This window comes from Schistocerca nitens, chromosome 1 (assembly GCF_023898315.1).
Source record: "Schistocerca nitens isolate TAMUIC-IGC-003100 chromosome 1, iqSchNite1.1, whole genome shotgun sequence".
Lineage (NCBI taxonomy): Eukaryota > Metazoa > Arthropoda > Insecta > Orthoptera > Acrididae > Schistocerca > Schistocerca nitens.
In genome coordinates this window covers 128,411,762-128,430,920 of record NC_064614.1, presented here as the reverse complement: position 1 = coordinate 128,430,920, position 19,159 = coordinate 128,411,762, and the positions used below count along the sequence as shown (strand labels likewise).

General features: G+C 44.5%; 1 protein-coding gene across 1 annotated transcript in view; it reads right to left on the bottom strand.

The window, feature by feature from the left end:
• The window catches only part of LOC126205244 (tubby-related protein 4), a 518,596-nt gene that overhangs the window by 133,515 nt on the left and 365,922 nt on the right, over nt 1–19,159 (bottom strand). The window contains exon 3 of the mRNA XM_049938873.1: nt 6,837–7,019. Coding sequence (XP_049794830.1) covers nt 6,837–7,019 — 183 coding nt within the window. The remainder of the gene's footprint in view (nt 1–6,836; nt 7,020–19,159) is intronic.

Below are 19,159 nucleotides of genomic sequence, written 5' to 3'. Positions count from 1 at the left end.
CTGTCGCACAGGTTTTTTCCCTTGGCTCTTGCCTTGGCACTTTTTTTTCCTCTGCCCTTACAACCGCTACCCTTCGATCGCTTTCGTCCACTCTCTATCTCCTGAAGGACCATGTTAATGAGTAATCTTACCCAGACGCATGGATAACATCACAGCCCGCATCCTGTGACTCCTGATTCAAAAACTAACATGTTATACGGAGGTGACAGTAGAACTTTTGGTTTGGTCACCACGTTGGTGTGGGCGTGGAGGGGCCCCATCCCTATTAAACATTATTAAAAACAAATACATAGTTTTCTACTATTGCTCTTACTACAACTAGTACTACCACAACTGCTACTGCTACTGTAAGTAGTCGTTGATATGGTGTTGATAATACACTCCTGGAAATGGGAAAAAGAACACATTGACACCGGTGTGTCAGACCCACCATACTTGCTCCGGACACTGCGAGAGGGCTGTACAAGCAATGATCACACGCACGGTACAGCGGACACACCAGGAACCGCGGTGTTGGCCGTCGAATGGCGCTAGCTGCGCAGCATTTGTGCACCGCCACCGTCAGTGTCAGCCAGTTTGCCGTGGCATACGGAGCTCCATCGCAGTCTTTAACACTGGTAGCATGCCGCGACAGCGTGGACGTGAACCGTATGTGCAGTTGACGGACTTTGAGCGAGGGCGTATAGTGGGCATGCGGGAGGCCGGGTGGACGTACCGCCGAATTGCTCAACACGTGGGGCGTGAGGTCTCCACAGTACATCGATGTTGTCGCCAGTGGTCGGCGGAAGGTGCACGTGCCCGTCGACCTGGGACCGGACCGCAGCGACGCACGGATGCACGCCAAGACCGTAGGATCCTACGCAGTGCCGTAGGGGACCGCACCGCCACTTCCCAGCAAATTAGGGACACTGTTGCTCCTGGGGTATCGGCGAGGACCATTCGCAACCGTCTCCATGAAGCTGGGCTACGGTCCCGCACACCGTTAGGCCGTCTTCCACTCACGCCCCAACATCGTGCAGCCCGCCTCCAGTGGTGTCGCGACAGGCGTGAATGGAGGGACGAATGGAGACGTGTCGTCTTCAGCGATGAGAGTCGCTTCTGCCTTGGTGCCAATGATGGTCGTATGCGTGTTTGGCGCCGTGCAGGTGAGCGCCACAATCAGGACTGCATACGACCGAGGCACACAGGGCCAACACCCGGCATCATGGTGTGGGGAGCGATCTCCTACACTGGCCGTACACCACTGGTGATCGTCGAGGGGACACTGAATAGTGCACGGTACATCCAAACCGTCATCGAACCCATCGTTCTACCATTCCTAGACCGGCAAGGGAACTTGCTGTTCCAACAGGACAATGCACGTCCGCATGTATCCCGTGCCACCCAACGTGCTCTAGAAGGTGTAAGTCAACTACCCTGGCCAGCAAGATCTCCGGATCTGTCCCCCATTGAGCATGTTTGGGACTGGATGAAGCGTCGTCTCACGCGGTCTGCACGTCCAGCACGAACGCTGGTCCAACTGAGGCGCCAGGTGGAAATGGCATGGCAAGCCGTTCCACAGGACTACATCCAGCATCTCTACGATCGTCTCCATGGGAGAATAGCAGCCTGCATTGCTGCGAAAGGTGGATATACACTGTACTAGTGCCGACATTGTGCATGCTCTGTTGCCTGTGTCTATGTGCCTGTGGTTCTGTCAGTGTGATCATGTGATGTATCTGACCCCAGGAATGTGTCAATAAAGTTTCCCCTTCCTGGGACAATGAATTCACGGTGTTCTTATTTCAATTTCCAGGAGTGTATTTGCAATGAGACACTAAAATTTGTGGCTCTCAAATATGTAAAGCTCCTAGTCACATAATAAATTTCAGGTATTTTCCCAGAGAGATTGAAAGATGCTATTGTTAGGCCACTGTATAAGACTGTTGGCTTCACAGATCTCAATGCACTGATCAGCCATAACATTATGACCACCGACCCACTATCCATACAAACCCATCCAGGCGATAGCAGCGTCTCCTGGCCGAGGAATGACTGCTAGTCAAACACACACACACGGTGCTTGTGGTATCACTGAGAGTGCTGTCCGTGTGTAGAATGGGGAAGATGTGGGATCTATCTAAGTCTGAGCGAGGGCATATTGTGATGGCCTGGAGGCCTGGCTCGAGCAATTCGGAAACTGGACGTCTGCTGTAGAGACACGGACTGAAGCCAGTATTGAAAACGGAAAAATTTTATTCATCTCAGTTCACTGCAACCTGAATGACTCGGCCCAACCCATGATAAGAACAGCACTGTCAAAACATCAGGTAACCACCCGAACTACACCTTCTACCAACTGTGGGTTAAACACCTCGTTGGGCATCTGGTGCACTAGACTCCTTGTGTAATTTGGAAAGGAACAAACTTGTGATTCATCGGACCACACTAATCGCTTTCAGACAGTTAATGCCCAGTTTCTGTGTAGTTTGTCCCTATGAAAATGTGCATCCCCTACGAGAAATGCTCTTTTGTGGTGTACCCGACTCTAAAAGTCCACTGTATCCAGCCCCTTTCGCAAAAATCGCTCAGAAACTGATTGAGATGTGCCTGCCTTTATAGACACCAGTTCCTGTCGGGTTTGAAGCCCGCTGTTATTGGCAAGACGTGACTCTTGTCACCGATCCAGAAGGAGACATCGAGAAACAACGCCAGCATACGTCTTCATGGCTCCAAAGGCCCCAACTGTCTAGAAGAACCTGGTGTCAACTGAACAGAATACGATGTGGATGCAGAAGAACGAAGTCCCTCATGTACAAAAGGGGGCTCTCGGGCACCCCACTGTGTGACCGTGAAGCATCAGAGTAGACCATTGGCCACGTTATAGAGGAATGTCCCAAGAGATGTTTCAGAGGAGACTGGACAGATATCATCAATGCTTCTCCAACAACAATGGTGTGGTTAGACTCTCGTAACATCGCTCTGTAAGGTCAACTGAGAGCAGTAGCTCTTGCATATTCCCTTTGTACCTCAGAGTGTAAATATTGCTGTGAATTGGATCCATATTATAAATAATAAATAATAATAATAACTATCTCCAGTCCTAATCAGTTGGGATCTTTTTACTACCGTTGTTCTTATGCCATGTTACACAGCCGTAAGTGGTACACCATCCCTTGTAGACGTGTTGTACAAACCGCAAAGATACGTCAACAATTTCGGTATTTCCATTGACGATATGGTCACGGGCAAATTGTTGTGACTAGGCAAAACGTCTTTCGTCCAACCACACCAGTTGGTTCTTTGATTGCTCTGAGAGAAGGCTCATCGAACTTGAATATATGAAATGTTAGTTCACTTTATTACATAACTGAATAAGAGATTTACTGAACTTTGACACAGTTCTGTTCTACAGGATTTCTTGACAATTTACAACTGTCATTGACTAGTAAAGCACTACTTGATGCCCTAGTTAACAAACTGTTCTCTTGAGGTACGGTGTCCAACATTTTTTAAAGCACAAGTTGATCAGAAATGTAGACAACCCATTGGCCCGACTTTGATGTGGACTGTTGTAGTTGAGGTCACGAACTGGGCTGGGCTCTTGCAAGTTCAACACTATGTGGGCGTCAGGGTGAGGGCGCTGCTATGGTGAGAGGGAGGCGTGGTCTCTTGAGCGCCTACCATACGTCGTTGCGCATTGCAGCGAAACCTTGCTAATGTCCGTGGTATCGATATGTGTTGCCAACGTTGGTGTAGCACTGTCATCTACGGACTATACCACCCAGACCCTTTCTGCCATTCCATGAAACATCCACAAAGAACCATCTTACTGCGCTGGTTCCTCAGAAATGACAGGCACATACACGCCACTGAACTTCCGTGTCTTCTGGTTCCAGTTATTCAATATCTGCAGAGCTCCAAAGAGAAGGGGTGAATAACATTTTCCGTTGTGAGCTTATGTGACTTTTCGAAAGCGTTTGGTTGTGACAATCACAGATGGATGATGATTCTTGTGAAAACACTTCTTAAAATAAGTTTTAGAAAAGAGTTACTGCGACACCATGCAGCTGCTGCTCGTAAGCAGCTGGAAATCGCCCCGACTGCTGTCAAGCAATTGGAAGCTGCTACAAATGGTTGCGTTGGAACATATACCAACAGTCACGATAACTTCAAGTACTATCTTCTCCTGTGGGTACTGTCTAATCTGCAGCAAATACAGGGTCTATCACTACTCGTGCACTTGGTTGGTTTGGGGGAATAAAGTGACCATACTGCTACGGTCATCGGTCCCTTCTCGTGCACTTGATTGTGAGTAGAGCACCACTAATAGGTCAAGATGTCCTGTACAGGGGAGATAGGGCTAAGTAGGTCTCAGGTTCAAATGGTTCAAATGGCTCTGAGCACTATGGGACTCAACTGCTGAGGTCATTAGTCCCCTAGAACTTAGAACTAGTTAAACCTAACTAAGGACATCACAAACATCCATGCCGAGGCAGGATTCGAACCTGCGACCGTAGCGGTCTTGCGGTTCCAGACTGCAGTGCCTTTAACCGCACGGCCACTTCGGTCGGCACAGGTCTCAGGTTGTTACATCCATCTCTCTAAGCGAAACGTATGGGGGGCTGTCTTCCAATGAAACCTAAACAGCCGGCCGCGGTGGTCTCGCGGTTCTAGGCGCGCAGTCCGGAACCGCGCGACTGCTACGGTTGCAGGTTCGAATCCTGCCTCGGGCATGGGTGTGTGTGATGTCCTTAGGTTAGTTAGGTTTAAGTAGTTCTAAGTTCTAGGGGACTTATGACCTAAGATGTTGAGTCCCATAGTGCTCAGAGCCATTTGAACCATTTTTGAAACCTAAACCGAGCCAGTGAGACTCGCTTCATCTCTTGGGAAATCTACTGCATCGTGCGTCAAGAGGAGGTGAATGCAAATGGGTAGGGGTCTGTTGTTGGCAGTTCAAATGTACAGTGCATAATGGCACCCATTAGGGAAATGGCAGCAACAGATGGAAAAGAACACCATGTGCACGCGACGTGCGTATCTGCAGGCCTCATTCAGCGTCTTGAAGAGGGTATTCCGGCAGCCATTGATGAAACAGGGTGGAACGAACAACAGATTGTGCCGCACGTTGGAACAAATGATGTCTATCATATGGGTTCTCACGTTGTACTTGGATGATTCCAACGATTAGCTAAGAAGGTTGGGAACACCAGTGTTGCTCACAGAGTTTCAACAAAGCTCACAATCAGCAACATTGTTCCCAAAACATACTTCTTCCTATTCCTCGACCCGCTATGGCCACCTAGAGTGTCAGGCAGCTTCACCGTCTGGCGATGTATACTGAAGTGAAAGTACTTGGTGATCAAAAAGTCAATATAAATTTGAAAACTGAATAAATCACGGAATAATGTATATAGAGAGGTACAAATTCACACACATGCTTGGAATGACTTGGGATTTTATTAGAGCCAAAAAAATACAAACGTTCAAAAAGTGTCCGACAAATGGCGCTTCATCTGATCAGAATAGCAATAATTAGCATAACAAAGTAAGACAAAGCAAAGATGATGTTCTTTACAGGAAATTCTCAATATGTCCACCATCATTCCTCAACAATAGCTGCAATCGAGGAATAATGTTGTGAACAGCACTGTAAAGCATGTCCGCAGTTATGGTGAGGCATTGGCGTCTGATGTTGTCTTTCAGCATCCATAGAGATGTCGGTCGATCACAATACACTTGCGACTTCAGGTAACCCCAAAGCCAACGATCGCACGGACTGAGGTCTGGGGACCTGGGAGTCCAAGCATGACGAAAGTGGCAGCTGAGCACACGATCATCACCAAAAGACGCGCGCAAGAGATCTTCCACGCCTCTAGCAATATGGGGTGGAGCGCCATCCTGCATAAACATCGTACGTTCCAGCAGGTGTTTATCAGCCAGGCTGGGGATGATGCGATTCTGTAACATATCGGCGTACCTCTCACCCGTCACGGTAGCAGTTTTTCTGTCCAGCGCCATCTGTCGGACATTTTGTGAACTTTTTTTTTGTTCTAATAAAACCCCATGTCATTCCAACCATGTGTGTCAATTTTTACCTCTCTATCAACATTATTCCGTGGTTTATTAAGTTTTCAAATTTATACTGACTTTTTGATCACCCTATATATACCAAAATTCAGGTTACTTAACTCGTTCCTCTGACTCCCATGAAGACGCCCATGTCTTTGTCCATCCTAAGTAGCTTGCTCTCCTACTCTTTTAAACTGGCATCAGAAGTGGGATAGCCCAATTTCTGTCCAAAGGGAGGCCGCAGTATAACGGGTCCGTCGAATCAAATGGCTCTGAGCACTATGGGACTTAACATCTGAGGTCATCAGTCCCTTAGAATTTAGAAATACTTAAACCTAACTAACCTAAGGACATCATTCGCATCCATGCCCGAGGCAGTATTCGAACCTGCGACCGTAGCAGTCGCGCGGTTTCCTGACTGAAGCGCATAGAACCGCTCGGCCACCGCTGCCGGCACCGTCGAATCAGGGAGGCCAATGTCATGTTACAACAACATGAGAAAAAGTAAGGAAAACTGGCTGGCCCACATCTTCAGAAGGCAGTGCTTACTCCAGCTAGGAAATGAAGCGACAAAGAGGGACGTAAAAGGAAAATATCAACTAACGAGCCCTGCCATGGAGGAAAGTGGTAACTACGTGCAAGTGAAGAGCAAATGAAAACACAGAGACAGGTGGTCACGTACCATGCCTGTACCTGACGCAGATCAGATGATGATTATGATGATTAATGAATTAATGGTGATGATGAAGATACGAAATTGTTTCTGGGAAGCATTCAGAACTTACCTGGTAACAAATAAGCGCCATTCGTCCATCATGCGACCAAGAAAAGTGGGTGACAGGCGTGTTGCGGTCATTGATGAGTTCGATACTCCACCTGCCTTCGTACTTGATCCATACAAAAATAATCCCTGAGCTGTCACATGATGCTAGCTTCTGATACGGTTCATTCCACTTGACCAGGATAACCTGCAAAACAAACAGACTCCGTATTACAAAAAGAATTACATCAACACTTTTATTGTACACTCAAAGAAAGCAAAGACGCACGAAAAAGGAATTTTCCGAATTACATGAACATTTTTATTGTACACTCAAAGAAAGCAAAGGCTCACGAAAAAGGAATTTTCCGAATCTGACGGGAATCGGTAAATGTGATTTACATGTACAGACAAACAAACGATTACAATTTCAGATAAACTTGAGTATTTAGTCAAAAGAAAGAACTTCACAAATTAGCAAGTCAATAATGCGTTTGTGCAAAATGGTTCAAATGGCTCTGAGCACTAAGGGACTTAACATCTGTGGTCATCAGTCCCCTAGAACTTAGAACTACTTAAACCTAACTAACCTAAGGACATCACACACATGCATGCCCGAGGCAGGATTCGAACCTGCGACCGTAGCGGTCACGCGGTTCCAGACTGAAGCGCCTAGAACCGCACGGCCACAACGGCCGGCGCGTTTGTGCACCTCTGACCCTTATGCTAGCAGTTATTCGACCCGGTATTGATTGACAGAGTAGTTGGACGGTCTCCTGAGGAAAATAGTGCCAAATTATGCCCAGCTGGTGCGTTAGATCGTCAAAATCCCGATCTGGTTGGAGGGTCATGCCAATAATGCTCCAAACGTTCTCAATTGGGGAGAGATAAGGCGACCTTGCTGACCAAGGTAGGGTTTGGCAAGATACGCAGTAGAAAATCTGACCGTGTACGGGCGGACACTACTCTGCCGAAATGTAAGCCCAAGCTTGCCACGAAGGGCAACAAAACAGGGCGCAGAAGATAGTCGACGTACCGCTGCGCTGTAAGGGTGCCGCGGGTGACAACCAAAGAGGTTCAGCTATGAAATGAAATGACATCCCAGACCACCACTCCTGGTTGTCGGGCTGTATGACGAGCGACATTCAGGTTGGTGAATGTAACTCCACCTTCTGTCTGGAGTATGGGACTACGGTTGGTCAACATCCAATAACACAATACCAATCGCCGTTATTTAGTTTTTATTTGTAAGCTACCAGTTTCGACGGTACATTACGTCATCTTTAGGCGTATACAGTGAAGGTTATAACACAGCAATAAGTACATACTAAAATTAAAATACAGAGCGTATTGTCTAAAAGATGCAAGTGCTGCATATTAATTTACGTAATTAAAATATATACAGTGAAGGTTATAACAGAGAAATAAGTACATATTAAAATACAGAGCGAATTGTCTAACAAATGCAAGTGTTACATATTAATTTACACAATTAAAAGAACTCAGTCTTAATTAAAATCTACATGACACTACGTAATATGTTCCATCAGAAATTAATTGGTTATTCATGCATATTGTGAAATCCTTAGTAACCTAATGGAAGTGTTTATAAAACAGAAGTGTCACAGTAATGCAACCATCAGTCCGGTATATCCGTTGTCTGTAAAAATGTATGGTTATACATGACAGACTCTACTGGTTTTGTCAGAAGGTAAAAGACGGGTAAAGTGACCGATTAATCATATGTAAAATAAGTAACAGGATCATATATATCAGGTAAAGTAAAGGCGTATACTATAAGCAATGGTGCTATTTATAGTAGATATACATAAAGGAACGATACCTTTAAAGTCATTACACATATGGAAACACCATAGCTGTACTCAATGGTTACTAAACAACATTCAACAAGGATGAACCAAAAGAACACTCTAGGATGATGACTGTAAGAAGTAAAAAATAAAAATAAAAATACGAAAAGTAAAAAATAAAAGGAAACATATGTCCACCAATATGATAAGACCATGGACACCACAACCGAAAAGTGGGTATTACGTATGTTAACTTTTCAAAATACACACCCTTTTCAACAATAAGACAAGATTTTTATGTTTCTATTCATATGAACACTATTTGGAACATGGAACCCACATCAGTTATTTGGGCAGAAAATTCCTAACATCATACTTCTGGGGAGTATCTATGGAATATTGTTCTGTTATAAGCTTCACTGTATATTTTTAATTACGTAAATTAATATGCAACACTTGCATCTTTTAGACAATACGATCTGTATCTTAATTTTAATATGTACCTATTGCTGGGTTATAACGTTCACTGTATAGGCGTGAAGATCTACATATACGTGGTTACTCTGCAATTCACACTTAAATGCCTGGCAGATGGTTCATCGAACCATTTTCATACTACTTCTCTACCATTCCACTCTCGAATGGCGCGTGGGAAAAAGGAACACCTAAATCTTTCCGGTCGAGGTCTGATTTCTCTTATTTTATTATGATGATCATTTCTCCCTACGTAGGTGGGTGTCAATAAAATATTTACGCATTCGGAAGAGAAAGTTGCTGGTTGAAATTTTGTAAATAGATCTCGCCGCAAAGAAAGCCGCCTTTGTTTCAGTGACTCCCACACCAACTCGCGTATCAAATGGTTCAAATGGCTCTGAGCACTATGGGACTTAACATCTTAGGTCATCAGTCCCCTAGAACTTAGAACTACTTAAACCTAACTAACCTAAGGACATCACACACATCCATGCCCGAGGCAGAATTCGAACCTGCGACCGTAGCAGCCCCGCGGTTCCGGAGTGCAGCCCTAGAACCGCACGGCCACCGCGGCCGGCAACTCGCGTATCATATCAGTGACACTCTCAGCCCTATTGTGCGATAACACGAAACGAGCTGCCCTTCTTTGCACTTTTTCGATGTCCTCTGTCAATCCTACCTGGTAGGGATCCCTCACCGCGCAGCAATATTCCAGCAGAGGACGGACAAGTGTAACGTAGGCTGTCTCTTTAGTGGGTTTGACGCATCTTCTAAGTGTTCTACCAACAAAGTGCAATCTTTGTTTCGCCTTCCCCACAATATTATCTACGTGGTCTCTCCAATTTAAGTTGCTCGTAGCTGTAATTCCTAGGTATTTAGTCGAATTGATAGCCATTAGATTCGTGCGATTTATCGTATACTCAAATTTATCGGATTTCTTTTAGTACCCATGTGGATGACCTCGCACTTTTCTTTGTTTAGCGCTAATTGCCACTTTTCGCACCATACAGAAATTCTCTCTAGATCATTTTGTAATTGGAATTGGTCTAAGGGGACTGCTCAGATTATCACCTATATCATTTATATAAATCAGGAACAGCAGAGGACCTATGACACTACCTTGAGGAACGCCAGATATCACTTCCGTTCTATTCGATGATTTGCCGTCAATGTATCGTCGAAACTGGTAGCGCCGGCCACGGTGGTCTAGCGGTTCTAGGCACTCAGTCCGGAACCGCGCGACTGCTACGGTCGCAGGTTCGAATCCTGCCTCGGGCATGGATGTGTGTGATGTCCTTAGGTTAGTTAAGTTTAAGTAGTTCTAAGTTCTAGGGGACTGATGACCACATATGTTAAGTCCCATAGTGCTCAGAGCCATTTGAACCATTTTTTTTTGAAACTGATAGCCTAAAAATAAAACCTAAATAACGGCGTTTGGTATTGTTTTACTGGGTTCAGGTTGGTATCCCACAGCTGTCGGGAGCGTCTCCAGATACTTTGGAAGCGAGACTCATCAATGAAGGCGGTTTTACCCCAGTCAGTGAGATTCTAGGTCGAATGTGCCCGACATCGCTGCAAACTGGTTTGTTGGTGTTCGGAAGTCAATGGTAGTTGGCGCAAGGGGCGCTGTGAGCTCTACACCATTGCTGTGAGCCGCCTGTTAATGATACCAGTGGCGCGTCGCATCGATGATAATGCTGAATCCGGGGCTCTGAGCGCCTCGCTGACGATTGTTCAGACCTTACTTATTGTCGTCTCTCTAGATCGACCACTTCTTTCTTGACGCTGGGTTCGGCCGTGGCTCACCCATTCCTGCGAACATCGTTGAATAGTATCATCGCTTGTGTTCTAATGTTAGGCGATTCGACGATTACCAAGACCGATTTCTTTGAGCCCAACTACGCGTCGTCCTCTCTCAAATGCCGACATGTGCAAAGTTTTGAACATGGCTGCTTGGTTCAGTGACCGTTTATAAATTAAAATTGAAACAAATGAGCCCTCGGACACAATTTAATCACAAATTTGTGGGAAGAAAAAGTTTTTTATATAAAAAAGTGTAAGTACATTCCTTCTAAATATTTTGTGACTAAAGCCCTTCTGGCCTGTTATTTATTTTATACGTGACATGTAATTACTGTCTCTGTCTTGTATCGTTAATTAGTACTTACACTTTTTTATATAAAAATACTTTTTCTTTCCGCAAATTTGTAATTATGTTATAGACCACATTAAATGTCTAAATTCTGATGAAGGCACTCTTAGAAGTGTTGAAAACTAGTTAATAATACTAAAAAATTGTGAACGAGGGCTCATTTATTTCAGTTTTAGCCCATATATGCATATATTTTTCACCCGTCTGTTTGGAGGCGTAGTCACTGTCCAACTGAGTACAAGGGACGAAATTCGCAGAGATTTTATACAGACGTATCGAAATGTCGCCTGCTTACTATTCTTGTCAGCTGCGCGGTGAAACTTCGCTGCAGCGACACACATTCATCCACCGGCCGCCAAAGTTTACAGTTTCGCACTGTCCGTTGATACCTGTATGAATACCAGTTTGTGACTAATTACCGTAACTCCTTCGAGGAGCGTCTTTTTTTGTCTTAGAGCGTATATTGGAAATGTGGTATTTGGTTCAGACATGAAGTCACCAAACCGTAAAAATAACTTACAAATTGTTAATTACACGCTCACGTCACGAAAAATATTTCATGCCGGGCTGAATAATTCAGGCCCAACGGACAAATGTGCATCAGACAAATGAGAATAACAAATTTTGATAGTACGTTGGAGGAGACAGGATAAAAGTATACAACAGAAAGAGCAGTAGGAGAGGCTCTCTTTTTAACACTATATCAATTTTCGACCAGCTTTTATGATGTATGGGGTAGCTGCTGTATGATCTTGTGTGATAGGGTGTGATACAACTTGGCCGGCTTGTACGTGACGCATGAGCTGATCGGATTTATTTCATAAAATACGGACTACACGTTAAATCCTCAATAAATTAGTATTAAAGAGGGGAGAGAAATAAACTGACAACGCAATACATTTGTTGCATTCTGTGGCAGTCCATCAAAGAGGTATTCGTATTTATGCCGTGTCTCCTCAGGAACTATTTCGTGTCTTCTCTCCTTAGCGATACTCTGTACGCTTGATCAATCTGGAATTTTGAAAAACTTTTTTTTTTTTTTGTATATATCTGGTATAAATTATTCCTCGAATGTTGAAAAGCTATGTTGAAAGTATCAGGTGTTATTACATACGCTGAAACTTATTGTTCTTATGTGATGTCACAGACTTATGTAACCTTGTGGCGTGAGACCACGAAGTGAAATGAACAAATCAAAGCAATTGTTTAGGCTCAGATTCATTGGTAGGACGCTCGGAATCAAAATTTTGTCTACGAAATAGAGTGTTTACATTCGTATGGCGTATTTTGTCGAATTAACACAAGAGATCGAACATGTACAAAGAAAGGCGAATTGAATCGCTATGTTACAGTAATGTGAAAGATCAAAAGTGATGCAGACGTGTAGAAATGAGTAATAATTTGTAATCACCAACTCGAAAGGGATTAAGAAAACGTTTTCTGGCGCAATCTAAAAGTATACTTACACCACTTTCGTATATCGCTTACGCAGAGAGAAAATTTGACCTGGTGCACAGGTGTATACAAGATGTCCGTGACTTTAAAGGTCAACATTATGCGGATAATGGGGGATCGTAAACTAAATACTTTAAGATAAGAAACTAATAACCGAAAATAAGTACTTAATTTTTTTTATTGACATAGGCAACTTACACCTTTTACCAGGTGTAGAAGTATGAAACCGGAATTTCTATATAGATGGTGCTAGCCGTCAGTGTACGGCCCGTGAGGCCGCGTCTGGAGCGCCATCTGCTTCCTGTAACGACTGACGACGAATGCCAACAAACAGTAACCCAAGTTCCATGCATTGGTATCTGTTTCAAACCCGTAAACGTGTCGCGTTTTGTGCCTCCAAACTACGATTTGCGGACATCATTGGTTTTCTGTTATCATTTGAAGAAACTGCTGCAGAATGGTATCGAATGTTTGTTGAAGCTTTCGGAGAACATGCTCTTGGGAAAACACAGTGTTTCCAGTGGTTCAAAAAATTCAGGAGTGTTAATTTTGGAGTGAGAAACGATGAACGCGGAAAACCACCGAAAAAGTTCGATGACAACGAATTGCAGGCCCTGTTGGATGTAGATAATACTCAGACTTAACAGGAACTCGCGGAAAAATTGAATGTGACACATAAAGCCGTTTCTCTTCGGCTGAAAGCTACGGGAAAGGTGCAAAAAGTGGGAAAATGGGTTCTGCATAAAGTGAATGAAAGACAGCAAGCAAATCGAAAGATCACTTGTGAAATGATGCTCGCCAGATACAAAAGAAAGTCTTTTATCCGTCAAATAGTGACAGGTGACGAAAAATGAATATATTTTGAGAATCCTTAGCGTCGTAAATCATGGGTGAATCCAGGAAAACCATCGACATCCACTGCAAGACCAAATCGCTTTGGAAAGAAGACAATACTCTGTGTTTGTTGGGATCAGAAGAGTGTCATATATTATTAGCTGCTGAAAGCGTTAACACTGATCGCTACCAACAGGAAATGATCGATTTAAATCGAGTATTATTGAAAAACGACCGGAGTATCGAAAAAAGGCAACACAAAGTCATTTTACTCCATAATAACGCCCCATCACACACAACAAAACGGGTGAGGAAAACGATCGAGGCGTTCAGTTGGGAAATACTAGGGCATGCGGCTTATTCTCTAGGCGTGGCTCCGTCCGATTATCATCTATTTGCATCATGGAACACGCTCTCGCTGGACAACGCTTCATCTCGAATGAAAATGTACGAAAATGGCTCGCTGACTGGTTCGCTTCAAATAAAGGACTGTTTTTTGGCGTGGCATTCATAGCCTGCCGGTGAGGTGGGAGGAATGTATAAATAGCAATGGAGATTATTTTGAATAAAATATTGCTTATCAGTTTCAAACAACGGACTTGTATTTATTGCAACCAAATTCCGGTTTCATACTTCTACACCTGGTGTCAATAACAAGTGTTCATGGCATATGTTTAACACCAAGACTGCGCCTCAGTGCATTTATTGCAACATAGTAAACTGACAGAGCTGAACTTTGGGTTTAAAACTATTTGTCCCCACTCTTTGTCTACAGTGCACAATTTTGGAAATTTGTGGTAAGGTCTTATGGGACAAAACTGGTGAGGTCATTGGTCCCTAAGTTTACACACTACTTAATCTAACTTAAACTAAATTACGCTAAGGACAATACATACACCCGTGCCCGAGGCAGGACTCGAACCTCCGACGGGGGGAGCCGCGCATGTATACGTTGTTGGTGGTAGGTATGTAACTACTGTTTCGCTAGTGCTCTGCACTCTACAGTTTTCTAGTATTCGTTTCATGGCCAAATTGAAGGGCCGTCATTGTATCTTCTCCGATGTGTCCTGTCATCACTTCCTCCACTTCTATTGTGGCTGAGAACATTGGCCAGCTTCTAGTGACTTAAATGTCTGACTTTGTCACAACTTTCTATCCTCAATGATAAAATTGTCACACAAGTTTAACCTTACCGAGACCGAAGCTAGTTGCTTTCAAATAAATAAGAGAGACGTTAATCGCCAACTGAGCATATCTTTTGACAACACGGTGCTCAGATACCAAAAGCATCCCAAATATCGAGGTGTGACGTCGGACAGAATTTCATCTTTCAAACAACATGTTACGAATACCGCCTCCAAGAGGAGGACACATGACAGCTACATAGGGAACTTCGGCAAACGCTTTAAGAATTTCAGCTGCGCGTCGGTGTGGCTAAACAGCCCGCACGTGAGAAAAGTAGGTGTAGTGCTTAATCAGACGATGAGAATAATTGCTGGAGCTATTAAAACCACCCCACTCTCCTGTCTACCAGTCCTCAGTAACATCGAACCGCCTCATATACGACGATGTAACATAATCATAAGAAAGTTTAAAAAGATCTCCAGTAATAAAGCCCTGCCAATCCACCAGGACTTTACTGTATTTAGAAGACTCAGACCCAGAAATGCTCCTGTGAAGGCCGCACAGCAACTTCTGAGCCAAAACTACAATGGCGTTGAAATCTGGCGAACTGACTGGAGAAACAGAGCCGATCCAAGATGGCATACTTTATTCGAGACTCCCAACTATCCAGCCAGCTTTCACCTCCCAAGGAAAACCTGGGTAACACTGAACAGAATACGGACAGGTCATGGCCGATGCGGATCCTCGATGTACAGATGGAACTTAAAGACCTGACACTGGGTGCGACTGTGGTGCCAAAGAACAAACCAACCACCATATCGTCAGCGAGTGTCCACTGAGGGCGTTCAATAGCACTGATGACTTCCTGAGGGCAACACCACAAGCTGTGGAATGGCTGCAGAATCTAAGTGTGGTATTGTAATTGCTGAAAATACTGGAATCTGAACTATATGCAGGCTTATTGTTTTCTATTATAGTTTTACATTTATTGTTATGTGATAATGTTCAAAAATGGTTCAAATGGCTCTGAGCACTATGGGACTCAACTTCTGAGGTCATTAGTCCCCTAAAACTTAGAACTAGTTAAACAGAACTAACCTAAGGACATCACACACATCCATGCCCGAGGCAGGATTCGAACCTGCGACCGTAGCGGTCTCGCGGTTCCAGACTGCAGCGCCTAGAACCGCAAGGCCACTTCGGCCGGCCGTGATAATGTTCAATTTATATTATTTTTTTATGTTTGTATCCTATATTTTAACAATGTATATTCTCTTTTATGCTGATTCCAATGTAGTTTGTCATGCCATAAGATAAATAAATAAATAACGGGAAGCAGTCTAACGAATACAAGAAAATCATGAACAATCCTCCAGGAGATACCCAGACATACTCCAGCTGGCAAGAAACTGGCTACTACGCCAAAACCCACACTGGCGTCTTGTCAACACCTCGTTGCCAAATGGTTCGAATTGAAACCAACCCCTAATACCTAGGTGACTTAATAGATCCATCAGAAGTGACCAGTGATTTTGAAACCCGTCGCCATATATGGAAAAATTTAAACAGAATCTGCATGGGACACGGTATTTGTGCATAAAACCTATGCAAGTGGAGAAAACGTCCAACAACAAACTGTGACTGTGGAGCTCCAAGCCAGTGCATCTGTCACCTCATCAAGGAATGTGAACTGAGAGAGAGCAAACCCTGGTTATCCAATGGAGTTCTTTCTTCCAACACACATGTGCCTTAGTGGATCACTGCAACTAATATGAGCATACAAAGCTATATTTTATGTGATTTTTCAAATATCTTGGAATACCACGAGTGCCTTACCGAAGTAATGAGAGAATGAGTTAGTCACATGACTCTGTAATGAGCCACTGGAGATGTATGGTCTCTGAGATCAAAACATTCAATCAAGAGGTCTTATGAATGAGGTTTGTCGACAGAGTATGGACTCTCTGAGTACCTCGGTCTAAGGTAAGTGAATAACACAAGCGAGTTAATATGTTGGAAACTTCGAAAGAGTTAAATTAATAACAACCACTACGTGGGTTCAGTCACCTGTCAGAAAGAGTGTTCGTGCTCTGCCTGTACTGGCCTATTCCATTGGCGATATATGCGAGTTGTTTCATATGTGTATTTGTGGAGTATAGATGAGTGTATGGATGGATCTGTCAGAGCTGCTGCATAGGTTATCATGCTACTTTTGGATCTTGGGAAGCATGCTGTTTCTGGATCGTATCTGACTAGAGGATAAACAACGAGGCTAGTTGTGCCACCAGCCTGGATGCGGTTTTCAGGCAGTTTGCCACATGTGACTAGGTGAATACTAGACTGATATCCATGTCCCTTCTAAGTAACACAATTTGTCAACTTTTAGAGAACGTTCTCGCACTTTCATATGCGATAACTTTTGATACAGACAGTTGGAGTACACAAATTCCTTTATGGGAAGGGGGCAGGGGGTTGGGGAGATGGGAGGGGTGGGAGGCGATGGAGGAATGGATGAGGGAGGAGGAGGGTGGAAGTAGGGGGAGGGTGGAGGGGAAGGTAGGAGGGGAGGGTGGGGCAGGGAGAGGGAAATGGGGCAGGGAGAAGGAGATGGGAAAAGGGAGAGGCAGTGGATAAAAGGAGGAAGAGATGGGAAGGGGATGGGAGGAGCAGGGAGGGGTGGGTGTAAAAGAAGGGAAGTGGGTGGGAGAAAGGAGGAGGTGTAGGGAGAGGGAAAGGGTGGCAGGAAGGAGGGGAACGGCAAGGAGGGAGAGTGGGGAGGGAAATGGAGTGACAGAAGGGGAGAAGGAGTGGCGACATGTAGACCAGTTGGCTACGTTCTGTCACTAACATCATCAAATGGAGCTAGTAACATGATGAGGCCACGAAAATATGGGATTAAAGTAAGGAAAAGAAGAGGAAGTGGCAGGGGGCGGTGGAGTGGGAATGTGGAGGGAGGTGGAGGGGCGGAAGGGGGAAAGGGTGGCGACAGGAAGAGCATCTGGCTACCCTCTATCACTAACATTCTCAAATGGAACAATTAACATGACCACCCCATGAAAATATTGTATTACATGGTTCAAATGGCTCTGAGCACTATGGGACCTAACGTCTGAGGTCATCAGAACTACTTAAACCTAACTAACCTAAGGACATCACACACATCCATGCCCGAGGCAGGATTCGAACCTGCGACCGTAGCGGTCGCGCGGTTCCAGGCTGAAGCGCCTAGAATCGCTCAGCCATTGGCATTGGATTAAAGTAAGAAGGATGTAATGTGTAGTGGATGCATGTATAATGCAGTGTTATGATTGTATTCCTTGATGGAAAGGACCATGGCTGCAGTAGCATCATGTTGGCTGCATCTCTGTGTCGAAGTCAGCAAGCAGGTAACAGGCAGGGCATCATCGATCAGCTACACCTTGTTTCACTGAAACTCAATATACTGTCATTCTCTTGGGTCTAGTGACAAGGGAACAATTGCAGCAAAACTGAATGTGTCTTTGAGCTCTGAATGCGTCTTAATTTAAAGGGCCAAGCCCATGCCTGAGACGTGGTGGCTCTGGGCGTAGGAGTGCTCTTTCCCTTGCTGCGGTGGTTAAATAATTATTTTGGGTCGACGAGCTTGGTTCTTTCTGACGATGTTAGATTTTGCAGTGCCACTTGTGTGTTGAAATTTTACATAGTGTTATCTCAAAGTACCTACTTGTGTAGCACGGCAATGTTTGTGTTTCTGTCTGTCTCGCTCTGAAGCGGTGTGGCAATGCTCGCCTCTTGGTCTGACGTCTGTTACGTTGGTGGGATACCTCGTTGACTTTCCAATTGGCAAATCGGCCCAGAGATAACCTTTTCTGTTCCGGCTCGTGTGGCAGAGCTTTTAAAATATTTAAACATGTACAATAAGTTTATTCATCTGGGCAGCAGTATTATAGAACCGGAAGAGAGAGCAGATAAAGATGAGGAGGGAGATGTGATGATACAGGAAGAATTTTACTGAAAGATTTAAGTTAGAATATACACTGAAACGCCAAGGAAACTGGTATAGGCATGCGTATTCAAATACAGAGTTATGTGAACAGTCAGAGTACGGCACTGCGGTCGGCAATGCCTACGTAAGACAACAAGTGTCTGGTGCAGTAGTTAGATCGGTTACTGCTGCTACAATGACAGGTTAGCAAGATTTAAGTGAGTTTGAACGTGGTGTTATAGTCGGCACACGAGCGATGGGACACGACGTCTCAAAGGTAGCGATGAAGTGGGGATTTTCCCGTACGACCATTTCAAGAGTGCACCGTGAATATCAGGAATCCGGCAAAACATCAAATCTCCGACATCGCTGCGGCCGGGAAAAGATCCCGCAAGAACGGGGCCAACGACGACTGAAGAGGATCTTTCAACGTGACAGTAGTGAAACCCTTCCGCAATTTGCTGCAGATTTCAATGCTGAACCATCAACAAGTGTCAGCATGGAACCATTCAACGAAAGATCATCGATATGGG